This window comes from Anser anser, assembly GCF_964211835.1.
Source record: "Anser anser genome assembly, chromosome: 30".
NCBI lineage: Eukaryota > Metazoa > Chordata > Aves > Anseriformes > Anatidae > Anser > Anser anser.
Window position 1 is genome coordinate 1,348,268 of NC_139751.1, and position 27,391 is coordinate 1,375,658.

General features: G+C 43.0%; 1 protein-coding gene across 4 annotated transcripts; it reads left to right on the forward strand.

Annotated features, from left to right (window-relative positions):
- Positions 1-795: 795 nt before the first annotated feature.
- LIMA1 (LIM domain and actin binding 1) lies at positions 796-27,050 on the forward strand. Of its 4 annotated transcripts, none has more exons than XM_083814073.1 (11): positions 796-922; positions 4,359-4,494; positions 7,100-7,145; positions 9,159-9,617; positions 14,911-15,019; positions 15,906-16,066; positions 18,338-18,445; positions 20,527-20,584; positions 21,315-21,430; positions 24,353-24,486; positions 24,878-27,050. In XM_083814073.1, exons 2-11 carry the CDS (start codon positions 4,376-4,378, stop codon positions 25,875-25,877), a joined length of 2,310 nt encoding a protein of 769 aa, XP_083670199.1. In that variant the 5' UTR covers positions 796-922; positions 4,359-4,375; the 3' UTR covers positions 25,878-27,050. The 4 variants fall into 4 exon arrangements, with proteins under 4 accessions (XP_083670199.1, XP_083670200.1, XP_083670202.1 ...); XM_083814076.1 differs by lacking the exon at positions 796-922 and adding an exon at positions 1,136-1,236; XM_083814075.1 differs by lacking the exon at positions 796-922 and adding an exon at positions 3,747-3,871.
- The last annotated feature ends 341 nt before the right edge of the window (positions 27,051-27,391 follow it).

Sequence of the window (27,391 nt, forward strand, 5' to 3'; positions counted from 1 at the left end):
ACCAGCCACAGCTCCGAGACCTTGGTTCCACCCTCACTCAGTGGGCTGAGGGGGAGGCTGGGGGCTGCGAGCCAACTTTGAGTAACTGGGGGCTGCATGCACCCGCTGCCAGCAGAACTCTGTGTGGAGAGCAGCCGGGCCATGAGGGGACCATGATGGGACCATGAGGGGACCATGATGGGACCATGAGGGGCCATGAGGGACCATAGGGTGACCATGAGGGAGACATGAGGGGACAGTGAGGGAGACACGAGGGGACTGTGAGGGGCCATGAAGGACCCTGAGGATCCATGAGGGGCCATGAGGGACCACAAGGAGCCATGAGAAAACTATGAGAGGCCATGGGGGGACCATGGGGAACCACGAGGGGCCATGAGAGGACCATGAAGACCCATGAGGGAACCCATAAAAGACCATGAGGGGCCATGAGGGGACCACAAGGAGCCATGAGGGGGCCATGAGGGGCCATGAGACCAGGAGGGGCTATGAGGAGACCATGAGGTGACCCATGAGGGGACCGTGAAGAGTTGAACTCGATAATCCTTATGGGTCCCTTCCAACTTGGGACGTTCTATGATTCTATGATGATGGGCCATGAGGGACCCATGAGGAACCCATGAGGAACCCATGAGGGGCCGTAAGTGGGCCGTGAGGGGCCGTAAGGAGACCATAAGTCGCCGTGAGGGGCCGAGTTCTCCTCCCCCCCCCCGCACCCCCTCGCAAAATGCAGCAAAGCGCAAGCGCACGGAAGCCCCCCATGGCGGGGAGCTGCGCATGCGCCGGGGAAGACCCCGGCCGAGCGTGCCGGGGGGTGTGCCCCGGTGTGGGGGCGTGGCCGGGGGCGTGGCCGGGGGCGTGGCCAAGCGGCTGCCCGGTGCCGCCGCGGGCGGGGGGGGCGCAGTCGGTGCTGCCGTTGCGACAGGTGCGAGAGGGGGGGACCGGGACCGGGACCCGGGGACGGGGACGGACGCGGGACCGGGACCCAGGCCTGGGATCGGGGACTGGGTCCAGGACCGGGACCGGGACGGGGGACCGGGGACCGGGACCAGGGACCGGGGACCGGGGACCGGGGACCGGGGACCGGGGACCGGGACCGGGGACCGGGGACCGGGACCAGGGACCGGGATCCCCCGTTCTGTTCCGGAGCCCGGCGGTGGGGAGCGAGCTGCGAGGGGCTGTGCTGGTGCCCGGTGCCCGTTATTGCACCCCTCCGGGCTTCCCCTCCCGGGGCTGCCGGTGAGCAGGGCAGGGCCGGCTCGGTACCGGCTGGGGCGGGAGGCAGCGGGGTCGTGCTGCTGGGGAGCAGCCCGCGAGCTGCTTGGGCAGGTGCCCTGCGCTGCAGCCACCTGTAAGGAGCCCCTCTGGGGCCTTCGTTAACCGGCGGTTCTTCTTGAAGGACTTCATGGGGTTTTATCCTGCTTTATGGGGTTTTATCCTGCTGCGAGGCTTCTAGGTAGGGTTAGCAGAGCCGGGTCGGGTGCGTTACGGTGGATAAGTCGTGGTCCTTTCCTTCCCTGCTGCCTCGCACGTTCCTTTTCCCCTTCTCTATCCCCTTTGGACTCCGTGCCGTTCTAAATGTAACCTGCACCATGCTTGTGAGCTTGTTTAAAATTTAATACATACAGTAAAGGGCTATTTCCTGGAATGGCCTGGGAAAAGTATTCAGAGCGAGCAGCAAAAGAAGCACAAAAAAGCTTAAGTGAGTTGAAGCCGTAAACATGCAGGAAAGGGCTAAGAATGTGGAATGGCATTAAAAATGCGGGAGCGCGGGTTTCGGGGCATCTTGGCGTTCTGCTTTTTGTCGTGAATTGTGTCTGAGCCTCCAAATGTGCTTCTTAGCTTACCGTTTGAATGACCCAACAGTAGCTGCTGCCTCTAGGAAGGGGTTTTGCCAAAACGGTCCTAATTGTCTTAATGCACCTGTGGCTGTAATGGAGAAAATGGAAAGCTGAACAATAAGAAACCAAACAATGACACAACAGGGTGGAAAAATGTATCCATAAACAGTGAGTGCTTCAGTGGAATGCTTAGGCATCGAAATCAGGAGTATTTTCTGCACAATTTAACTAGATTGTGTTTTCTCAATATTTTACTGAAGCTGTCCTTCCGTGTAAGGTGCACGTCAATCAGCAACCTGTTATCTCTGCCCGGGGAGGCTTCTAATGAGTGCCCTGCTACTGTTTCCTGTGCAAAACTGACTCAGTGGAGAGAAAGGCGATTGAAACAGCAAAGTGGGCCTTCAGATGATCTCTTCTTTGTCTCAAGAGTAATCATAAAACAAAAGTTTAAACCGTAGCATTACACAGCTGAATTGGATTAGTTTTTTCCTTTTTAACAGATATGTTTCTCAGGAGTAAATTTTAACTACAATCTCCACACATGTTCTGTGGCTTTGTTAAATCTTTATGCTAAGTGTTTGCTACTGCGCTCGATTGTAGTGACTGCATCATGTAATCCCAGAAATGCGTATTTATTTGTACGTAAAGTATGCTTGTTTAAAAGTGGGAAAGTCGAGTGCTCCTCATAGTCTAATTAGATCCTTTTTCTTTGTGGATGATCGTTTGTGCAGTTGGCAGAGACTGGTAACTATTCTAAGCCTGGAGAATAGCATCCTTTTTCTAGTTTAGTCTGGACAAAACTTCTCAGGTTAACAGAAGAGGGTAATTTAGTGACGCAAGCTGTTTTCTGCAAACTATAAATTTCAAAAAGTAACTCTTCAGTCTGAGTTTCTCTCCCTGGTTGAAAGGGGCAATGGATTCATTTTAGAGACTGCCTCAGTTGGGAATGAGTCTGAAGCTGCAGTAAGCTGCAGCTGCAACCATAACGTTGATAAGCAGTTTCAGTGTTTCAACACCCCAACAATTTTGGTGTAACTTGTCTTGTTTGCCATGAGAGTTCAACCTGCATATCTGAAAGCACCATCTAAATGATGATCTTGAAAAAACATGTGTTGGCGTGGTGTGTCATTGCCTCTGTTACGTCAGGTGAATTAAGGAATGTTAGAGAAAGTCCCATTCTTCCTGACTACATCCACCAAGGCAGCAACATGCTCATCTGCTGCCTGTTTTATCTCTACGCAGCAGCAGGGTGCAGCACTGGAGAGGTTCCTATGGTTCCAGCAACAAGCGGGCACCTCGTGGACCCGGTGTTCCCCTCTCAGAACTGGAAATCAGGTTCCTCCGATCCAAATTCTCACAAGATCAGTCAGACTCTGCATGCTGCAGCTGAATTCCTTTGGACTGAGGTGTTACAGCATCCCAAGTCTGTCGCTTATGAGGAATTGCATTACATGCCTCTGAGGATTTCAGAAACATGTAGATGTAGGGTCTTCCCTACATCTGACTGTTTATATCAAGTTCTCTTAAGGTGTTACTTCAACTGTGCCTAGTGGTCGAGCAGACCTGTACTCAGACTTCTCGAATCCTGTAACCTAACGGGGCAAATCAGTTAAAGAAACTGATGGAAAAAATGAGAATGAGATCAGCCTGCCCGATGTTAGCGTTGTAGGATCAGTCAGTGCACTTGCTGCAGGCATTGTGTGGCATGAGACTAGGGATAAAAGAAAAGAGGAAAAAAGGAAAGGCGTTGTCCCACAAGCTTTATTTTTGTCTTATCAAGGAACTCTTTAAATTAATCTCCCCTCCTTTCCTCCTCCACAAAAGAAAACTAAGTAAAAGTAAAAATCTGATACTGTCTTGTTGGCTTCTGTAGTGAAAAGCTGTATAAAATCTCTTCTGGTTTACAGCAAGACAGGGCAGTCAGAAGTATTCCTTTAGGTAACTGATAACTATTGCAACGTGAGGTTTACAGCTGCCTGCATGAACACAAGACTTAACTTCAGCTCACGGAGGAAACGGCTGCTGCGTTAAGAGTGAGTGCTGCCAGGGTGAATGAAAAATGTTTGCATAGGAATTACATCCTCTTAGGTTTCATAACTCAAGCCTTCTTACATAAATGCCAGCACATTTGGTTCAGAAAGCAGAACAAGAGAGGGCACACTAGGGCTTCCTGGAGCCTGTCTGCGTGCACGTGTGTAAAAGAAATACAGAGCTTCACGTTAGCATCCTTTTCAATCACAGCTTGCTTCTTACTCGTGTTCTGGTTTACAGCTTATCTCTCGCCCCTTTTATTGTGGCTAGTGTTTTATCAAGGGCCCCATCTCAATAGCATCTGCAGAGGAAATTATAAGTTTAATCTGATGCCGTTTTTTTTAGTCAGTTGAAGGACAAGATCCTGAATGATCGGGACTTGGTGGCACTAGTATGTTAGGTTCCTGAGCAGTGACTTAATATCAAATCGCGCTGTGAAACTACTTTTCTGCTCTGTATTGACTGGCACTGTACTTTCTTCCTGCGTAGGTGTTCATGGTGATAAGATGGAGCCTTCCCCATTTAACAGAAGACAATGGACTTCACAGTCTTTGAAAATCACTGCAAAAGAGCTTTCTCTGGTCAACGGGAATAAGTCGTCAGCTCTTTTGGAGAGGTTCTCCAGGTAAGTGCTGTGAGGCTTCTGAATGCAATCTGGGGGGGGGGGGGGGGGGTTGGCAGCTGGAACCTTAACAGTACTGCTTCACTGACAGTTGCTTTGCTTCTCAAAAATAGTGTCACTCTGGAGGCATTTAAAGTTCTGGCTTAATATGTACTGTGCAAAGCTTTGTTTAGCTGCTGATGTTATATTGTTTCAGCAATCAGAATTATAACCTCTTCTTTCTTCTGTCAGAAAGTACAGCGTTCTCTGTCGAGTTACAATTTGGTTTTGAGGGCCGAGTATTGGCGTGCAGGCAGCTATTGCTGATAAGACTTTTACTCCATCAGAAATGGGCTTTTACAGCTTAGTCACGAGCTACATCGGCTTCTCTCTTAACGTGGCATTTCCTGGCCGGTACTTTAAAAAGTAGCATTAATGTGTTATCGGTTAACTGGAGACCAGTTAGAATTTGTAGTTCTGTCAACTGCTGGTGATGGATGTAACCCTCTAGGAAGAGCTCTTTAAGAGAATATAACAGTAGCTACGTTCTTCACAGATGTCACTTCCAGCTGTCTCACAATACTGGTTTAGAAAAGGAAAGCTACCCATCCCTTTTCTCTGAGAGATGCATGATAGATTGCAATCAGATCATAAAGTAATATGCTGGGAAAGCTGAGCGGCACTAGCCTACTTGTTTTTGGGAAAATCAAGCATTTCCTTAAGGAAATAGCTAGACTAGAGCCTGAATTTTCAATGGGAGAGGGGCAGCCCAGTCGGCTAGACTACTGCATTAACAGTGCACCAAGGTTTTATTTAAATCTTGAGAGTGAAAACTTTATGGAGGCTATAGAGGAAAGATAATTGTGATGTGGACTTTACACAAACATAGCTATTACTCTTCAAGTACTCTGTCCTAGGGAGAAGCTGCTTGCTTTGACCACGCTTGTTAAGGTGATTTATTCACTCATTGAAACTTGATTACAGAACCTGGTCATCTTGCTAAATGTTGATAATCCTTTGGAAAGGGCTTACTGGAAGTAATCCAAACTGCTATTCCTTAATCAAGTGGAGCTCCTCTACATAACCAGTGTCAGTTCCTTGCAAAAACACAGTCCTACTTACTTTACTGGCTTTGCCAACTCTGTCACTAACAGTGAGGAGCATAATCTTTCTAAATTGCTGATACCTAAATATTTGTATGTGAAAATAGTTTTTAAAATTCCCATGGTGTCTAGGTAATCAGTTTTGCCAGGTCAGAGAAATGCAAATTTGCAAGAGGCAGAGACTTAAACAGTGCACTGTGGTGGGCTGACTTACCGTGAGCGCTGCCTGGAACTCTTCAATTCTTGTTTATGTTTTCCACTGTGGTACTGGACTTTCATCGCCATGTCTCTGTTGATTCTTCCAGTGTTGATCTCTCTTCCACCATAAACTTACTTTCTCAGCATGTCTCATCCAAATTATGGAAGCTGTGTAGTATAAAAGATACAGGTTAATACATCTGTATTGATTTAAGAGAGCCACCTACAATCCTGTAGCAGCTTTCAGTCTGTACAGAAAATTCAGCTTGTTGAGCAGAAATAAGCAAGGGTGCAATTTGTCCACTCTCCAGCATAACAAGAGAAGAAATTTACGTGGGAGCACACCTTTCAAAACAGGAAAAAAAATCACTAAGAGAAATGAGTTGCAGAACAGGTATTTATTTGCACATAAGTATTTTTCTTTTCCTTCTTAGAAGGAACCAAGCCCCTGATATATATTAGTTCTTGGTTTGATACCAGCAATTATTTAAGGTCTGAAGCTGACGACTATTATAACATTAGTGCCTTGTTTATGGCCTGTAACATATTCACAGTCGTATCAAAAGTAGAATTCCACAGATAAGAAAGACAGAAACATGTTGAGTCATGATTCTGCTCTTCAAAAGAAGCAGAGCTCTAGTTACAAATGGCAAAATTTGTCTTATCTGATTAATTTGGGCATTTCAAAAGCAAACTGCAGTCACCTTGGGCTGATCGGTGTGGTCTGTGTGCTCCTAGCTGTGGAGTGGAGCGCAGATTGCTGTGTGTAGCGTGCAGATTGCTGGGAGTTTTCTATAGCTTCTTAAAGGACTTTGATTCATGATCCAGGGAGGCTTATCTTCAGAGGACTGTGATTGCTGTTTCCACTGCTGGGATAGTTCAGCTGCTCCTGAAGCAACTGCTGAATTGGTGCAGTTTACAACCCAGCATAGTAAGATAAACTGGCACTTATGTAGATTCTCTGCGTATGCCAAGCTGTAATTTGTTACGGTTCAGCAGCTGCTGTATAAATAGCTGAGTTATTCCTGCAAAGGGGCACAGCAGACAGCTGGGTGGGAGAAACAATACAGCTATTCCAAGGTAAACTGTCTATATTTGAGAATGAGAGTGCTTAGCTAATGAAAATTATCAACGCAGGTTGTTATTGTGAGCTGAATGTAAAATGTGTCTACCACTGTGCATTGTTCAGATAGTATTTGCTACTATTTTTCCAGCCTTTGGTTTTATTTGATAGGTCTGGTAAGTGCACAGAATCCTAGGTGGAAATGAAATCTCAGCTGTCTTCATGAGCAAACTGTGTGTTTTTTTCTCCATCCTCTTTCTCAAAGGTATCAGAAGGCAGCTGAAGAAGCCACTGCTGAGAAAAAAAGAAGTGTAAGTATTTGTTTCCTAGGCAATAAGCAACACTCTGCATGAAAAATGGATCACCTACATGAAACGTTGCTGTGATAGTTTATTTTGGGAATATCAAAGCTGTTGCTATGTGTCCTACAGAAAACTTAGCTTAGACACAGTGGCTGTCTTTGACCCATTCCCCTTCCCTTTCCCAGTGTGAATGAAAGGAAAGAAAATCAAGTGACTTGCCCAAAGCTATATATTGAATCACCAATTCACTCTTAAGCAAAAGGCAGAACGAGTTGGCTGTCAGTCTTCATTTCTAACCACAACCTCTTTGTTCTTAGCTGTAGGCAGTTATGTGGTACCTCTTCCTTTCTTAACTAAATTTAAAAAGTCTGCTTAAAAGAAACTGCCAGCCTCTCTGAAATCTAACACGCACCTCTTTGATAACTATAGAATCTGTTAAGGGGGATCTTCTGGGAAGTGATTTGCAAAGTTCAAAATGTCCCCGAATGAGGGAAAGCCATCCTTTTTGGCTCTGTTTAGATCCTTGCATCCCCTGTGAACTACATTGCACTCACTGTTCTGGGGTCACCCTGGTGGAAGGCCAGGCAGTAAGACTTAGGTCTGTTTTTATAAGCAGATCCTTTAATTTTCCTTTTGAAAGACCAACAACATTTACAGGATATATAGGAAAGTCTTTGCTAGAGCATACTTTTTTGAGCTCTTTAATGCTTGAGGAGTCATTCTTCTGTTTGGAATACAAGTGTGATAAAATAAGTGTTCTAAAAGTTACTCTCCAGTCTTAAGTTTTCTTCACTGTTTTTATGATCAGGGACAGGCGAGTCCCAAGCAAGAATGACTTGTGTTATAAAGAATGCCAGGACGTCATAGCAATATGTCGCACATGCAGAGGTGGAAACCTGCTGTGCGCTTTTGAGTATGTCTATTACAACATTTGCCTTACAACTTTAGTGCTTTCTTCTAAATACAGTCAGCAAGCAAGCTGATCTTTTTGAAGCCTAGGTGGATTCAAGTTAATTTGCAAAGCAGTGTTCAAAATGTGACCAGAAGAGTAATAAGGTGAGAGACTTAAATCCTAATATAGCCGCTAATCCCGATTAATTCCTGTAAGCCTTGCAGACCTGTTCCACTTGCAATGAGTTTGTTACAGAGCACTCTCCGTAAGGGAGAGACAGCAAAAATGCAATGCTGGCAGGTATTGGATTTGAATGAATCAAAGGTGGGCTGGTCTGTTACTGTGGGGAGAGGTGACTACGTGTAAGTAAAACTAGTCTGGAAAGCATTTGGATGGGAGCGGTATTACTGCTCCACATAGTACCATCTAACTCACGATGGTGAGGCAGCACTTGGGGGGTGTGTGGATGTGTCGAGCGATACAGAAGAGTTCCAGCAAGCAGTCTCGTGTTTATGAACGGGAGCAAGAAGAAATTTCTTGTCAGTACTTAGCTTAAGCCTTACACTGAGTGGTATAAAATACTGAAGAGGGATCTCTTGTAAGTAAAAGGCTTTGGTTAACTGATAGCAGAAATGCAAAAGACCAACAAAGCAGTGGTTTCTGCGAGCTAATCAGTAGCTTTTTGGAAGACCTACTAGTTATTGTCTTCTGAACCAGCTGGAAGACACTGCAATGCCTGGCACAGCACCCATCTCTCATGTGGCTGTGTTTTCTGTTGCTTGCTTGTTCCAGGACTAGAGACCCTTGCAGCGTGGATTTGGGTCCCTTTTCCTCCATGTGTGGATTGAAGCCTTTTGTGTCATTTAACTCATTAGACCTTGACTCCCTTTTTCCTTATAAGGCCATCCTGTTTGCTCACTTCCTGCTTTAGCTCCTGACTTTTCTCCCCCCTCCTTCCTTTCCTATCCTGGATGCTTTCTCCATGTGGCACAGTTGTAACTATTCACAGCTGTCTGAAAAAGCCGAGAGCAGAGCTCAGTGCTGAGCCTTTAACTTCCTTTCGCATAGAAAGGAAGTGTTTTAGTGCTTCATCAGGCATATAACTGGAATTAACTTCTTGTTCTTTGTAGAGCACAGAAAATCTTCCCCCTCATTTTAAAAGGGGGAATCTGAGCGTGCTGAAGAAGAAGTGGGAGAATCCAGTGCTGGGAACGGAGTCTCGGAAGGAAACGCTCCGAAGCAGCTGTGCTGAGGTTGGGCACAAGGTCGCAAGCTCCGGGCTTGGAGTCGGGACCAGCCCTGCTTCTTGCTCAGACCCGGAGCAAAGCCCAGCAGCCGGCACCGCATCTCTCGCCCAGGCCTCTTCTGGCACCGCTGGCCAGCTGCCGGGTCCCGGCGTTGACAGCGAAAAGTCTAAAAGCCACTCAGTGGAGAGTGGTAAAATGGAAAACTGTCTGAGAGAGCCCAGAGAAGCGGAAAAGCCTGAAGCTAGTGAAAACACCGACTCCTCGGGGAAGATAGAGAAGTACAGCGTTCCGCTGAACAAGCTGAAGATGATGTTTGAAAAAGGTGAAGCGGCTCAGACCAAGGTAAGGATCTGTCCTTTCAAATCCTAAGAGAAACTAAAACTCGGCTGCCTCCCGGGCACCAGGAAAAGTCCCTGGAGGGAGTGGCTCAGAGCTATTGACTCTGCAAGTAATTGTATTCATTGTTTTAGGTGAAACATAGCCTAGCTGCTGTTACTAACTTATTCGAGCTACACAAAACCTGTAGAGAGCTTGGATTTGTCAGTATTTGTGACTGCTTATTGCAGATGTAAGATGAATTTGCTTTTGATAGAGGTTTACAGTTTAAGATGGGGAAAAACAAGTCTGGAATTTACTGTTTTTCTTCTTTTAAACAACCAGGGAGTGTTTATCTCCTGAGGATTAAGGTGAATTATGTAAACAAATTGTGCAAAACATAAATAGTTTATATATAAAAGAGAAAGTAACTGTTTGAAATGAGCTCAGCAGTCTCGGGCAGCTGAGATGGAAATACTTGCCAGAGTTAGGAGCTTTATACGTGTCTGGATGTGTGTCACACGTACAGGCGTATAGGTGTGTATAAATGTGTCTATCTAAAAGTACTGTGAAATGCTCCCATCTTTTCCTTGCTGTTCTCTCATCCTTGTCTCTTAACAAATGTTTCTTATCAAAAACTCCTCACCAGGAAAAAATAAGCAAAGATAGCCAGATGAGCTCCTGCCTTCACTAGTTTTGACTTGCAAATGCACAGGGCTTGCATTTTCCTACAACTGCTCATGAAATCTGATCCTGCATGTGGACTGCAGACTGTGTGTCCCGGGGGAGAATTGCTTAACTAGAAAATGAGTTGCATATGCCAGTGACTTGCAACATAGTCCTGAGGCCTTGATGCTGGTGGATTTTCCAGTTTTCTCATATTTTCCTTTACTTCTGGCTTTGTTTTACTGCGGGTGGTTTTCTTGCAGTACCGAGTAAAACAAATATATTTAGTACAAAATTTTTAAAAATATCTATCAGCTAAGGGCTTCAGGGGAGCAGCTCTGTGTTAAAGTGAATTTTAGGTCTGTGTATAGTAATTTTGCAACTTAGATTTTGTAGTCTTTGTCCTTATGTAAGAACTGCCCATACTATCACAGCTGTCGAAAGGTTGGGCTGAAGAGGGTGATCACTTGATAGCACTTCTCTGAACTCTTGCTGTAGGATTAGTCAGCCAGGATTCTGCAGGAAAGTACCATTTTGCAGCTGGACTTGAAGTAACTTTATCATAGCCTGGGGAATAAATTGTTTTGGAGCTGATTGAATCTGGAACTGAAATTTCTGTGAAGCTTAGTCATTCGAATGTGGTTGAAAACCAACTGAAGACAGTAAATATCATGCGCTAAATATGAAACTATTCAGGTTAGGTTCAAATTCTGTTCCTATTCCAAGTTAATCTGGTTACTTTTTAATTTTGGAAGGGAAAAGGCATGAAGCGCTCTGAAGTTTGTGTTGGGGGGGGTGTCTTTGTGATTAGAACACCCCACTGTAAGGTTTCTGGTTGTGGGATTTTATCTGAGGATTGGAGGATGTCACGTAGTCCTGTACAATGAAGGTCGTTAGGCACTGTGGCAACACAGACCTTCTTCAATAAGGTAGGAAGTGATGTGGTACAAGTTTAACTGCAAGCTTTGCAATTGCATCTTCCATTTATGCTTTTCCTGAACTCTGTCCGATGATAAACCCCTGATTTAAGCGCAAGCAAGGCTTCACCTGAGAGACGGTAATTCTCCTTAGTATTTACTTCAGCCTCGTGGTATAAGCACTGCCAGAGCTTTCCTGAGAAAACATCTGTATAAGCTAAGCAGCAACACTGCTATAACGTCATGGCAGTAAAGATAAAATAACTTGCCTGGTTGCTGGGTAAGTCCATGGCAAGAATCCAGATTAGAGCCTGGATTTCCTGACCCCATCTCACACTCTAAACAAACCTATTCTGATGGTCAGAACTATAAGCAAAACCCTCTTAGTTTCTTCATCTGTTTGTTCAGATCTTGCTCCATCTTCTGCAATTTAAATAGAAGCCAGCTATTTTTCTTCCATGAAGATGCAATAAAAATGCTTCTTGGGACAATGGTCTGAACCAAAAGCAGGAATATCAGTCTAGATTGGTTCAGCACTAAGCAAAGGCTGAACATGAGGTCTTTTATCAATTTCAAAGAATTCTTCCAGTAAGTGATAGCAAAAACATACACAAGGTTAATCAGAGGAAAGGAAAGAACAAGCAGATCTACAATACTTCTTTAAAAAGTTGTCTCTAAGTTGCTTTGTGCTTTTTTCTTTAAGGCAAAAACTTACTGTGTCTTGTGGATCTAGCCCAATGTACAGGGTCACATTTGACACAGTTATTTATAATGAAATAGGTGTAACTTTTATTTGGTCTTTTGCCCAACAACTCCTTGTGCCCTAGGCGAAATGCTGTTAACTCTGTTTGTGGTACCTCTGCGCTCGCCTCTTTTGTCTTAGAACCTTGGGGCTTTCCAGACGCGAGGAATATTTTATTTCATTTTGCAAGGAGCAGAAGCTGTGGCACTGGAATAGTGGCCCAGCCAGGACTGAAAAGAGAACTGAGTGCCATAAGCGTAAGGCTGGGAGTTGGGGATTCCTTCAGGCTAAAGGTGTTACCTCCCGTGAACCCTAATCGTCCTAATTACTTGTGGTCAGTCTATTGGTGCTAATGGAGAAAGTCCCTCATCTTCGGTAAATATTTTTTCCTAGCACTCTGTGCTTTTTTTTTTCTTCCACAATGTAAGACTGTTGATATAAAATCTACACAGCTGTGGCTTGGTATTTGCAGGTTTTAGTACTAAGTCTTGCACAGAAATATCTCTGAACTCTACCTAAAGCTTTTGTATGTTGGTGTTTGGGATTTTTAATCTCAAGACAGGCTAACCGTGTTATTCAGAAAAGTTCTTCAGGTGATGCTGTAACCTCCCTAGGTATCGGAGGGGACAGGGGAGGAGCGGGCAGGACTGGAGGTGATTCAGCTGACAATAACTCAGTCTGCCTAGCTGGTCGTGAGATGGCTGCCTCTGATAATTGAACACTTCCTGCTGCACTGGATTCTGCAGCATGGTGATAAAATGGGGGGAAAGCTGCTCGTTCTCAAGTCAGAACTCATGCAGCCTTCAAGTTAGATGAAGGTAATACAGTCACAGACAAGGCTCTTTCTGAGGAATCCTTAAGTGCTGGTGAAATCTGAATTTTTATTGCTTGGAAGAAAAAGTTGATTTTATGTGCCTAGATGAGATGCTAACAGCTGATCCAGAACTTCTGCTGGTGGCAACAGACTGATGAATCCTTGTCAAAATTGTTTGGCAGCATGCAGGCCCTTTGCCACTTCCTATGTAGAGGTTTAATTTGTTTAATAATTAATTTCAGTAATAATAGAGCTTTCTTTACCCTCTCAACATGAGGGCAGTTCTGCATATTACTGAAGGAAAACCACAATGAAAATAAATTGAAATGAGATTCTGAAAGAAAGGAGAATGAGAGGGGGCAACTTGAACAAGTTTCCAGTCTGGGTTTCTAGCTGCCTTTTTTCTCCAGAAAGATGCTGATAGTTTCTGGAGTCTTGGAATGCCAGACACGGAATCTAAATTTCTTGACCTTTGTTCCCTAGTAGTGAATTCTTCCTTATGCATGCTGCTGACCAGTTAAACTTCTCATGTGTCTGTACTGCAAGCTTTTTTGTTCCTTTTGTAGATGTCAGTCTTGCTATGTGCAAGAAACTGTATGTGGTGCCATGTTAGAAAAAGATTAAAAAAAAAAAAAAGAAACCCAGCTTCTTTGAATTCAGTAGGGCAGTGATGAAGTAGTTTGGGGTTTCAAACGGCCTAAGAAACATTTTTTCTCCTGTGTCCTCACAGGATGTTGTCTTCAGATATATGCTGCCAATAATGATCTTTCCCATATACTAGTCAAAAGCTAGACCCTTTAATGACAAATTTCTGAGTTGTAAGAACTTCAGACTCGAGGTGACATGAAAGCGGACATAGGCTTAATAAGAATCATCTAAGGGTAGTTTGCACAGAATGAGGAATCTGCAAGTTCTTACAAGCGTGCAGACACTCCCAAACTGAACCTATCAACACACTCAATAATGGAAGGAAAAGACTTGTCATAGCTAAGCTGTTTTCCAGTAAGAAAAGTTACCAAAGTCTTAAACCACAGAAATAAAAAATATTTCCCATGCTAATGGAAATAGAGGCTTTCCAGCTGCGTTTTCCTTTCCTGGTAAAGTTGCTGTTCTGTATGCCAAAGCAGCCTGATTTTTCACAGTGATTATCTTACAGCGCGGTTCTGTTAAAATAAAACTTTGGAATTTCCTTCAGTTTGGTGACCAGCAAATAAGAAACTTGTTGGAAGGGGGTGGGGAGGCAGGGATGTGTGGTTGGAGCATCTTGCCAAACCTGCCTTTTTCCTTGCGTTAGCCTCAATTGCAATTTCCAGCTGGCTCTGTGATTTAACTCTTCCGCGGGAGGGAGCGAACAAAGATCTATCGCTTTATTTTCTAGGATGTCTTCCGTGGCTGCAAGTCAAAATATCTTGACGAAGTCCAATTAAAATCTGCATTTCACGAGCATTTGGCAAAGCTGCTTTTTCACAATTTCTTCTATTGAGCACTAGATTTTGGGGAGTCGGTCTCAACACACATGTATTAAATCTGATTGAGCCAGCCAGAGCACTTCTGTGGTAGCTACAAAACTGTCCAGCCTTGCAAGTAGTGATTATCCTGGATATCTGAGAATATTTATCTCTAGCACTCTGCTGCTTAAGCTTCAGCCTTATCAGACCTAATCAGGGAATTATTTGGTACCAAATGCATGAGCTATCCAAACCAAAACAAGTAGATCTAGATAACTTTTATTACAATAGTATTTTTTTCTCCTTTCTGTTCCTGAAATTCAGTGCAAATTTTTGATAGCATACTCCTTTCGTACTTCTTTCTGATTTTAAATCTTCATAAAATTACCTTGAACATTGACTTCAAAAGAAATTGTATGAGCTGCAAAAATCTAGACTGAAGTTTTGTACTTGCAGCCATAAATGCCTAAAAATCTGGTGTGTGGTTCTGATTTTTCAACAAATATAGCTTGTCAAAGGGCACCCACAAATCTCTTCACAAAAATGTTTTCCAGGTGACGGAGGGTCATGTATTCTGTGATCAAACTTTATATTGGTTAAATAAGATGTCACCTGCTAGAGTTGTTTATTCTAGTAAAGCAGATTTGCTAGTGACACCTGTGCATCTTAAAGGATTAAATGCAACAATCTTTGTTTGTCCAGGCAGCTGATAGGTGGGTTTTGTCTCTGCCAGGTCCCTAGAGACCAGAGGAAGACAGCAGTCAGTAGGAGGATTTCTGAAAACAGCTTCTCTTCGGAAGACCTTGATGTTGGCCAAGGAGAGAGGAGCCACAGTACATCAGGTCAGTAATACCCGATTGGCTTTTTCTCCAGCTTATAAAATTAAAAACTACTTTATACAACACAATGGAAATAATTTTTGCCTTTCAGAAATAGAAGTGCAGCCATCTTCCATCTGTAAGGTCCACGCGATCATCGCATTTAATGAACTGAGTCTTGCTGTGAATGTTAAACCCTTAACTCCTTAAGCACAGGAAACTGAGGCATGGGGATAACTAGCAAGTTAAGGAATGGAACACGTTTTTTCCTGTGTCTTAATTCTAGGACAATCCTATGACTACTTTTTAATAGTCGATCTATTTTAGAAACTAAGTGGAGAACAGACAAGACAATACATCGTCTTCCCTGTTGCTTTAATTCTTGTCCCTCCTACACCTTGTCCAGATGCTACAAAAGATCTTGCCAAGATGAGTGAGGCTAAACTGAATTATTTCATGTTTGCTGTTGTGGTCCTCATCTTTAGCATGTCATGTGATAACTTATTTTCACAGAGAAGGTGGAAGTGGCAGGTGAAACTTCCTTTTTCACTTCTCATGTCCTCCACAAAAGACTTTGATAACTGTTCCACTACAGGAATGAACCTCGTTTCCATTTAGCCACTGTAGCAGCTGCTGTCATTTGACAGTAACACTAAAATAATCTTCAGGGTTCATACTGCTTGCTTCTGATTCCCCTGGCTGGAATTTGACAGGTGGATGTATTGTTTCTGAAACCAGCTGGATAAATTATGAGATGTAGAATGTAAGCCTCTGAAGCATTTCTATGTTCCTGAGACCTGGAATTTCTGTGCTCTTGGGACTGGTGAAGGGATGGATTAATAAACGTTTTTGCACACAAGTCTGTTGGTGTTCACAAAAGTTACTCTTTATTCATGTAATTCTTTTCCAGGGCATCTTGTAGATACCAGTCCAGCACTCAGCCCAGATAGGGCAGAGCCCAAGAAAAGCCTGGAGATGCCCCGCTTATCAGAAACATCGATAAAGGATAGGCTGGCGAAATATCAGGCAGCTGTGTCCAAGCAGGGCAGTTCCACAGGCCTTGTTACCACGGTAAGTCTGTTCAGCTTTGGCTTGTGCAGAAGTGATTTTTTGCCCCAGCCTGAGGCTAGAAAGAAGATCTTAGGGCAACCAGGCCATTTGAAGATAATGCCATCTTGTTTTGAAAAGACCTCCGTGCTTGTAGGATTCATTTCTGATGAAGAGCCTCTACAGACTGCAGGGAGAAATAAATACTTGCATCTTGCTGCAATGATCTTGAAAGTTTTCAAGGGAATTAATTGCTGGTACCCTGACTGAGGTGCCTCTGAAACACAGCTGAACTTTTTCTTTCTGCCTGTCTGTAGCTGTGGGTTTTTTTTTTATTTAAAAAAAATAATCTGTAATGTGCATTCGCTGTAAGCTAGGGGAAGCTGAGGCACAGTAATAGGAGCAACTTTCAGTGTCCTGCAGTGCACAGAACCTAGATTTCTTGGCCTGCAGCCTTGAGATCACCAGGCAGTTGTTCTCCCTTTTGTTTTCACCTTCCTTCAGGTCTTCTCACCCATTATCTCATTCCAGCTGGCCTTGCAGTGAGTTAACCTACGTCGGTTGTGCAGATATTTGAACAGGAAGTGAGCAACGAATTGAATCATAGTAAACTACTGCAGCTGAAGAGACTGCAAGAATCTAAGCTTTTAATAAAAGAAAGTTAAATGTGCTTAACTACATTTGCTGGAACTGTCTCATGCTTTTGCTTAATGATGGGAACTTTTACTGTTTAAGTATGCCTTTTGTTAACCATACTAATAAATTGTAACGGGAGAGACCTTTTTTAAGTTAGGAAACTTGCACTGGAAGTAAAAGCCAAAAATGTTGTTCCTAGGGTTTAGAAGAATGCATGCACATGTCTTTATAATGATGCTAAAATCTCTACCCAGCTAAAATGATTTTTGAATTTCATGTGCAGCATGGGCTTAATTCTCCAGCCCTTGGGAGGAAAGTCAAGTAAACTTCATGGAAGGAGTGGAAAGTAATTGCATCCAGTGCAACAAATGTCATTAACTGCAAACTGCTGATTTCCAAGTCCTGTTTCTCACCTGCATTCAGTTTGCTAGATCATCTTTTCCAGTTTGTGGCTTGGAGTGGTAGCTGATCCACTAAATTATGTCCTAATGTCAAGAGATTTACCATAGATGTTTCTTGAGACCATAATTTGCAAATCTCCAGTGCTATCAGTTTGAGAGTCGGTCCAGTGTCATGCTCTTAGGTCCCATTTGGCAGAATCTCTTGATTTTTGGCTTGCCCTATCAATTAGGGCAGCAGGTAAGATGCTGACGAGGCTGTTTGCAGTACTTCCAGTAAACCGTAACTCTTGGATGTTTTCCTTCTGTGCTGCCAAGGGAACTATGGGTCTTTGATATGGTAGTGTGCTATTTGAACTTCCCTCCTCTGAAAAAGTGCTGCAAAGAAAGGACATAATCTGTCTTGGGAGCAACTGTTTTGAGGGCATTGTAGACTAATTAGATCTGGATTAAAACTGGTAGTTGTTTTTACAGTTGGTTAGAGTGAGGGTGAGAAGCAATTTATTTCTATAGCATTGCAAGCAATACAGAAAGGGGACAGAGATGAGGAAAAACATATTTAGAGATCTATGTATTAAAACAGCAACACTTAATTACATACCTATTAGACACGATTGGTTTACAGAATCCAGTACGCTGCTGGTGCTGGCAGTTGGCTATTTCTCTTCCATGTTAGAGAGAAAATGCCTTGTGAATGGCACGAGTCTTTCTCCAATTATCTTGAATCCTGTGGCAATGAAACACAAGACTTCACTGGATTTGTTTTTTAAAGTCTGAAAGATTCTTTTGTGTAAATCTTAAGACAGTTCGTAAAGTACAGAGATCTTGGTAAATAACAGTATTTTTTTGACTAAACAAGGGTAGGATTTGCTTTTATGTTGAATTATATTAATTACACGGTGCTTTAGATGATGCTTGTCTTGAAATATTTAGCACTTCAAGTGAAAAATTAACATATCTAGGAAGGGAAAATGTGGAGTGAGCAGGGGAAAACAAAAGAGCTGATTTCAAATGGAAATGTGGAAGCAAGGAAAAGGGCTGCCATTACCTTCATAGAGTAAAATTCTACAGCCCCATCTTTCTTCCTCATTAAAATGCATCACTTAGCAAGTGTGTATAGATTTTTATGTTCCTTCCTTTAGTTATCAATGTATATGCTAGGAAATCAGTTTTCCAAAAAAAAAAAAAAAAAGAAAGAAATATAGGAAGTGCTTTCCTAGGAGAAAAGAACCTGTCAACTTTCAAGTGCTTTATTCTATAGAATGAGATTCAAGCCAGTGAAAGTGAACTCAAGAATTACAAATCTGAGCAGAAGGAGAATATGCCACCAAGTTTTGAGGACTCCATTTCCTATCAGGATGGGGAGAAGGTAAGATGCTCATGCTGGTGAAGGTCAAGGACTTCACTGTAAGTGGAACAAGTTGAAGAGGGTCATCTGAGATACTTGTTCCCCATGCCATCTAGAAATTGAACCTGAGCAGCAGGTACTATTTACACACTGCAGAATTCCTTTTTCGTTTTTGTCCAGATTATATTATATGAATTATAAGATAGCAGGTCTCAGTGAAAGACTTCTTAAGCAGTTGTAGAGTAACTAGAGACAAATCTTACCAATTTTCCTGGAGTTTTCCCCTGTCTTCTCGATGATGACGTGTCTGTAGTGTGGCAGAATCCTTGAATATCATGCTTATGTATTCTTTTTTAGGGGCTTCAGCAGCTGACTAGAGCTGAAATCTCTGGTTTTAGGTTGTCTTCCATTTTGACTCTGCCCTTAACATTTGATTACAGTGAAGTCACCAAAATTTTTCTGTGTCATGTTGCCAACCATAAAAATAATGATTCACAACTAGGTATTTGATTGTTTTTTAAATAAATGAAAGTATGAAAAGCTTTGTGTGACAAATGTAAAGGGACTTTGTCACCGTTTCTTCTGCATTTAGTGGCTAAATTTTGGTTAAGGTAACTGTGAACTACAGTTTGGGTTTGCTCCTGTTTTTGAGCTTCAGCTGCAAATAGAGGCTAAATTACTCCGTGAATACAGAGATAATAAAGCATGTTCAAGCATTTGTATACTAGTAGCAGACAGGATAAAAGTGGCTGAATAATAATTGGGGTACTGTGTATTCAAGCCATGCTGAACACGTGGCAGCCTAATGCCAGGAGGGCTTTTAGAGCTTTCCAGCCTTCCTTGGGCAGGGGGCCAAACGGTTGCTTTCAGCTGTTCCTCGCTGACAGCTGAGCAGCTTCATGTTTAACTGGTCGAGACTGCTTTTGCTAAAAGGTGAGTTAATTAAAAGAGCACTTATGAAATCTGAATACTTCCCTGCTGTTGGATGGAAGATTTGAATAAAATCTCTTGTATTCAGCAGTAATTGCGAAGTTGCTTGTTGAGGATCCCAGGTGCGATAAAGAGCCTGAACAGAACATTGTTTGAGAGGGAGGATTGTTCATTTGAAATGACATCATCAAGTTGGGAAGTCTAATTAAAACTCCTATTAATAATTGCCAGAGACAGGAGTCTTCTGGTGAAAAGGGAGCAAAAGAAACTTGCTAACCTCTATCATTTTTATACTGAATCCATGAAAGATTTAGTAACCAGACATGTGTGACTCAGCCACAGAAAACACCGATGCGCTTCCCAGTATACTAGTGGTAGTGATTTGTTCAGTAGAACGTATGCTAATTTATATCAATTGCTTCATCCATTAACTCATTAATTTGCAAACAGTTGTGTGCAATGGACTGTTCAATCATTAAAGTGAATTAACGATGATCTACATTTAATCTTGTTACAGTGTTTCAGTTTCTCACCTACTTATAACTATTCGATGTCATAGCAATAGTGCCAAGTTTAACAACTCTACATCAAGAGCTTTATTTATAAAAAGCTTGGTATCTGAAACTGGTTTATAACCAACTCTTATTAAAAAAAAAATGCTTTTTGAAGGTGTTTTTTTTTTTTTCCAAAAGCACTGTTTTGCTGAATGCTTAAAAGTCATAGATACGTCAAATGTTGGAGGGAGCCATGAGGTTTGCACTAAATGTGTCTTGCTTGATGGCAAGGGATTTCTCAGTAAGAAAACCTAGGAGGTACCTCAACAAAATCAACAGGGCTTTTTAATAACTAACAGAGAAAGATGTACAAGCTGCAGGTGTCTGGGGAAACAAAACCCCAATGTTTGTGTGAATACTGCAGCAGGTGATCCGCATGTTGCAGCAGCTGTAAGTGTGTGAGGGTGGCTGCCTTGTAGCAAGGACAGAACATCACTGGCAGTCAGCTGGCCGCTGTCGTGTGCCTTACAAAACAAAAGTAGCTTCACGTGCACCTTAGTGTGGCCGGTCTCTTCCTGTCATGGTGCTTACACTGTCGAATTGTCTGCGTGTTACTTGGGATGTTGTTATTCAGCCTTCTGAAGGTCACAGTATTCATTGCCTAATATTTTCTTGCAGGTTTCCGTGGGTGAAAACAGCTCGTCTTTCCACTCCAGCCTTTCAGAGGATGGCAATGGTAAGCACTTGTCTTCGCACCTCACCAAGAGTAGAGAGCATGGATGAGGAAAAGCACCAACTCTGCCCAGTAGTGTGTAGGATACTTGAGATCACTCTTTCAGATGATGAATTTGGCCCTATAAAAGCCTGTCTCATACTAAAAGTGTGTCCTGTGCTTAGCTCAGCTGTATAAAAATTTCTTTCAGGCTTAGAAGTTCACTTGCAATTGTAGTTCTAAGACATCTGTAACTTGTTTGCTCTGACTGAACATATTTAGGTGTAGCTGCCTCCCCAGCTAGACTTAAACTAATAGCTCTGGCAACTCCCAGACCCGTCAGTAGGCTGGATATGCTAATTAATGCAGGATGGTCACCAAATATCTTTGATGTTGACCGGAGGTAGACAAGTTCCTATTCAGTAAAGTACTCGAGCATGTTCTTGTGCTGCATTAGCTTTACACCCGAATTCAAGTCCACGCACGAGCACTTTGCAGAAATGACGAGTCCTTCCTTGGAGTTAGATGTTGTCCATGTATTAGTCTTCTTTATGTATCAACTTAGGTTTTCTGGTACATGGGAGGAATAGATTGATCGTTTTTAAATAAATTTGCTTGATCTAGATCTAATGGTTTAGCAGCAAATGAAAGTTTCAGCCCTTAGTTGGTAGGATTGCTGTTTGGTTTTATCAGCATAAACTTGCCATGGGTTTACAGTCATTATAATTCTTTTCTTCCTGCTCTGCTCCCTTAGTTGGACAAAACCTGGAGAGCGAGACAGAAGTTCAGAAACCTGTCGGCACAAAACAGCAAAACCTTGGTTCCAAATCACTTGGCCAGGCAGATGCATCTCTGCCAAAAGCAGTGAAGGTAAAGGAGCTATTTATTCTGCAACACTGGCAATGGTTAAAACCAACTTTCTTCTCTATTTAATACTATAAAGCCTTAATGTAACAAAGGGTCTGGCAGTAGCTGTCAATATCTGATGTGGCTGTTCACGAGGGAACTTGAGTTCTGGTTGGAGAAGCACCTCCAAACTGTCAGTTTTTCTTCAGAGGTGAAGTTGGAGTTGCTTGCTGGGAGCTCCCTTGCCCCTGCTGAAGTGGTGTGGCCCTGCAGCAGGGGCAGTTTTTTTCTTCAGTGTGGGAAAAGGGGGTTGAGCAGGGAAGTCAGGATTCAGATCCTGCCAGGGTTTGTCTGTGCCTCTTGTCAAGTCAGAGCTCCTACAGAGCGGCCTTGAGGTCCTGATCCTGAAGCCCAGAGCCTTCAGAAGGCTGGGACCTGGCTCTCCACCCTCCTCTTCCAGCTGTTCCCCGAGCAACTGCAGTTGGTAGGAACTTAATAGTAAGGGTGAGTGGTGAGTGACCCTCCAAAGATCAAGTCTGGCGTTCCTAACAACAAGTCTTTAATGTAAAATTTTTGTTAGCAAGGACTATAAGGCAGATAGAGAACTTCTTTGATAGGAATGTATTTGCTGATCTTATGAGCCACCCAAACAGCAGTTCTGAACATTTTGATCATGCTGTACGTGCCTGTCACGTGTGCTGTCTGGAGGTAGGATGCCTGTTCCCTGGGCTGCCACAGACTTCCTGGCTCGCTCTTGAGGAAACAACTGGGCTTTTGTTGTTTTCCCCATCTTTGAGAGGAACAGCGCTGACCTCACTGAGCCCAGTGAGCTGCGGGTTCCTAGTGTTCTGGAGTATAAATGCCAGTATGCAAAATTAGTCTGCTGTCTGTGACGGTTTTGTAATCTCGTTCTGTTAAAGCACACAAGGTATGTGCAAGCTACGTGTTTTGGTCCTCTACAATCTCTTTCTATTAGTATAACCGTTTTAGTCCTCTACCTTGTTACTGCTCTTGATGCTGCACTGCTCAGATAGAAACCCAGATGCTGTTTATTCATGTCAGGTTCCTATTTGTCTCTTCCAGCTTCTGTTTCCTGTTCTTGGTTCCTAATCTCTACTCCTGCCTTCTGCTTCCCTCCTAATGTGAGCTCAACTCTCAGCTTTCTCTCAAGTTTTTTATATTTACTGGACCTCACCTTCCTCCTGTAGCTCCTATTTGTAGTATGCCTGGAAAGGAATTTCTTTCTCTTCACACCCCAAAACACCTCTCATCAGGCACAGGGCTCATTGATACACAAGTAAGTTCCTCTTCTTAGATGGGGACGTGCATTGCAGAAGCACATGCCGGCGCTGTAATGTAATGTTGCAAGCAAAACTGAGCTACGGGGGAGAGTCTTTTTGATGGACAAACAAATTGTTGCTGCCTTGCTTCCTGTGGCAAATGTGGATGACCAGATTTTTGTTTGAATTGGTAAATGCTCTCCATTTTTGAGATTTCATTTAGCAACTCAAAATTCAGAGTTTGTACGCAGTTCTGGCGGCACCTAGAGATTGTGTCTCTTTTCAAAAGGAGCTCTGAATTCTTTTTGGTCAAGCTGTCATCATAATTAGAACTTTAATCTGCTCTTACTTAAAGCAGTGCCTTAAAAAATTGACATACCTGTTGAACTGGAATCAAATTGGCAGCAAATTTTATGGCTGTGACAAACTGACTTCAGCTGGCTCTGTCTTCAGCAATCTGTCCCTTGCATATTGTAACTTTCATTGCCTAACCATTGTTTCTTGTCTGGTATAAATAAATTGCTGTAATAATGTTTTCCTGTGACCTTCCTGTTTTTTTTCTCTTTAGCCATGTTTTCCTCAAAGGTTTTTACTAAGTTTGTAGCAGGTAATTCTTTGTCAAAGGCAAGCTACGATATCAGTGTCTATGCAAACCCATGGATATGGAGCCTAGGCACTTCCACCCTGATGCTAAAACAGTAACAATCAAGGGGCAGCCTGAGAATGCCAATTTTTCATTTGCAAATTGTTTTTTTTTTTTAAAGGTATCTTTCCTGCTGGCCAACCATAATAGTTTCCAAGAAGTGCATGGCATCAAGTGACCTTTTTCATGGACAACATACTTGTTTTCTTGATGCTTTCAGAACACAAAGTCTGAAACCGTTCCCATACAGCCCAGCAGCGACACTTGACTCCTTAGCGTTTAAGTTTACCCTTGCACTAAATTCTCAGGAAATTCTCTTAGTGAGTACATAAACATTTTTAGCTGTTTAACCTCAAAGCCCTGCTCAACTTTAAGTCTTGGGTGAGTTTGAGGGCTGTTTGTGCTGAAACCCGAGTATGGTTTCCTTGCTATAGAACTGGAATTACTTACAAATGAAGTCAGAAGCGTTTCCTGCTGTCTGCATCTGTGCTGAGACTATTTTCTCGTCACTAAAAGGAGAGAGCATTTAGCAAAAATGGATTTCAAACTGCTGAGGCAGCCTGTTCCGCTCCTTTTCTTTCTTCACCCTCTACCTATTTATTTTGAAGTCATTTCAGATTTTTTTTATGATAACTTTCCTAATTTTGGTAAATCTTATACTGACTGTAATCTACCCTAATATTTCTTCATCATTTTCCTATAAAGAAAAAATGAGGTTGGAGAAATAGATCAGGCAGATTTCTGGGAACTGGCTTAAAGTTATAACTGAGTTCTAGTATTTTTTATTGTTCCTTCTCAGCCACTGCTCTGCTTGCAACGGGGCAAAATCTTGGCTGTCAAACCACACCAACCCCTGTGGGCTTGCCATACCTGACTCACGCATTGCCCCCCAGAACCCACTCTAGCACTGAGCTGCAGAAATGCTGCAGCTTTTCTGAGCCCTCTGGAAGCTGCGCATGAACCCAAGCCAAGTCTAGCAGTTGATTCATTTTCCAGCTAACGAGCTTTCTCTTCTTCCCGTAGAAGTTTCAGTTGCCAGCGAAGGAAACCTGCGTTGGGTGTCAGAAGACTGTGTACCCGATGGAAAGGCTCTTTGCCAACCAGCAGGTGTTCCACATCAGCTGTTTCCGCTGTTCCTATTGCAACAGTAAACTCAGGTAAACACACTGCTCCGCTTGGCTGCCTTCTAGGAAGCGGGGCTTTCCTCTTCTCAGAAGCTGAGTAAGTTGTTGTCCAGGCTTAGCTGAGGTGAAGGCAACTACAGCGCGGAGAATTGAACAGGAGCATGAGAGTGGTAATGCAGTCCTAGTTCTGCCAGCGGCCTCTGCACTTGATGCAGTCTATTTTTTTTACTCGTAATGTCACTTGCTGGGGGGAAAGACATAATGTCCCGCTCCTGAAAAAAGGGTTGTACCAACCTATGAGAGCTGTAAGAACGTCTTTTCTGAACATGTTGGAAGAAATTGAATCTGTTCAGCACCATAACTGAAATATACACCCACCGCAGTGGCTGAATGCTAACATTTGACTTTGTGTCTTTCTGAGCAGTCTTGGGACATACGCTTCTCTGCGTGGGAATATTTACTGCAAGCCTCACTTCAATCAGCTCTTCAAAGCCAAAGGCAATTATGATGAAGGCTTTGGACACAAACAGCACAAGGAATTATGGGCAAGCAAAACTGAATGTGAAGAATCCCCGGAGAAAACTCTCCATGGTGTAAATGCAACAGACAGTCCTCAAAACCCAGGAGTAGAGGATGCCCCAATTGCAAAAGTAGGAGTCCTGGCAGCAAGTATGGAAGCCAAAGCCTCAGCTTTGCCTGAAAGAGAAGAGAGACCAGCAGAAACAAAAAAGCTCAGGATTGCCTGGCCACCTCCGTCTGACCAAAGTATTCAAGGGAGTGCCCTGGATGAGGGCATCAAAGTATTCAAACCCAAGTGGCCCCCAGAAGAAGAGATTTCCAAGCCAGATGTGCTAGAAGATGTGGATCTGGATCTCAAAAAGTTGAGAAGATCTTCCTCGCTGAAGGAGAGAAGTCGTCCCTTTACGGTAGCAGCCTCGTTTAGAACAGTATCTGTTAAAGGCCATAAAACAGACAATTCAGCTCCTCCTAAGGCAGAGAGAGACGCGTTGAAAAGAGGTGAGGAACTAGAGAGAGAGGTGGCAGACAAAAAGCAAAAGGAAAAGAAGGTGGAGAATAGGAACATCCAGAATGCTGAAGAGAAAAATACAGAGGAAGAGCAGGAATTGCCTGTTATCAAAACAGCAGAGCATAACTTTGTGGAAAATGGCCAGGCGAATGAAGAGACAGATGAGGAAGAACACGGTATGGAAGAGAAGCAAACCCCAAATGAAGAATTCCTCGAACCCAATTCTCCTAAACATTCCAGTTTTTCCAGTGTCTTGACGGCTAAGGAATCATCTCCGAACCAGAATCGCAAATCCCAAGATGTTGGTTTCTGGGAGGGTGAAGATATGGAAGACCTCTCTGTGGAAGAACAGATCAAAAGGAACCGTTACTATGAAGATGATGATGATGAAGAATAAATTGGCCTTTTACTATAAAAACTTGCTGCAAGGTGCTGGGCCTCTTTAAATTGGTGTTTTTAGCTTTAACAAACAGCTGCCCTCCATGCAAGTGATGCTATACTGCACATCGACATTAAGGGAATCAGATGTACAAATTATCTCAAGCAGAAGAGTACTGTGGGAGCCTGCAAAGAGGATACTTAGGGGCATGGAAATGAGAATCTGTGGCTGTGGGATGGCATCAACAGGTAGTGGCTGTCCACAGGATGGGAACAGAGCTCTTCTGTACTCCTATTGTCTTATCCTTTTTGAGCTCTGGTACCTGTTTCGCTAACGACTTACAGACTGCCCCTGCGCTCTCAGTGGTGGTGTGGAGCAGGCTTTTTGTAATACACTACTTTTACCACTACAAATGCGACTGCAGTGCTTAGGGACCAATTTCAAAGGGACTTTCTGACCTGCTTTAAAACTGGTAACTAAATGCACTTTAATACATGTAAAGGGCACAGCTGTTTTTTTATGATAACAAAAGCATTTGGTTTTGCTCGGAATCCATCAACTAAAGCATTTTGAACTGAGTGCAACGTGACTTTCTTTCTCAAAACTGCCAATGATCAAGACCTACTACTCCATTTTTCTCTGTGCAACTGGAATGGTGTGCCCACTGCTGGAACAAATGTATTTTAGTGCTGATCCAGAAGCTGCGCTGACTGACTCTTTGAGGGCAAGTCAACATTTTTGCAGGAGCCTGCAGGGCATTATTTTTGCATTTCATATGCATCTGAAGTGTGTTTTTTGACTTTTTTTTCTTAGCGTTCATCATAATTCATTTAAAACTGCAGATAACATTTTAAGGCCTTTTGACAATTCTGAAAATTTACTTGTATCAAACTGCCATAAATCTTTTCATTGTGGCTGTGAAATTCTGCTGCATTATGAAATCTTTGGAATAAAACCATATGAACAGTGAAAATTTCTGATTGCTAGCATTGAAGCTTAGTATGTTTTTAAACTTGACTGCATTTATTTTACAAATAATGGAATCTGGTGGAAGGAGGATGTCCTTTTATATTCGCTTTTATTTGTACTGTACTCATGAGAATTAGCTCTAACTATATTTGAGGTGTAAAATATCCTGCTTTCTTAACAGTCCTGCTAACTTCAATAAAGTTTGGTCATTTACATAAAAAATTAGGTCTGAAGACTGGATTCATGCTCATTTTGCAAAGAAGCAGTATTTTAAAAGGACCTGCGGGAATGATAGGTAAAGTACTGGTGTTCTTACTTGAAGCTGGAGACCAGACGGTGATTTTTCTGGTGCCACTAGGTGACACTGTGGGTCCACTTTTTTGTGGAATGTCAGATGGGCAGACTGCTCTCTCAGATGCAAGGCTGGAAGAGAGATTAGAACACGATGGGCAAAAGAAATAAGGACGTGCAGGTATTTTACATTTCCATTTCTGGTTTCATCTGTTTCTCAGGCGTGGTAGCTGAAGATAATTGGGAATTGTTTTTGTTTTTTCCTTCCTAGA

Excerpts from the sequence above, each read along its gene's own strand:
- LIMA1 (XM_083814073.1), top strand. The coding sequence starts at position 4,376 with ATGGAGCCTTCCCCATTTAACAGAAGACAATGGACTTCACAGTCTTTG. Across the intron at positions 15,020-15,905 it reads GAGGAGCCACAGTACATCAG|GGCATCTTGTAGATACCAGT; the intron begins GTCAGTAATACC and ends ATTCTTTTCCAG. Across the intron at positions 18,446-20,526 it reads CCTATCAGGATGGGGAGAAG|GTTTCCGTGGGTGAAAACAG; the intron begins GTAAGATGCTCA and ends ATTTTCTTGCAG.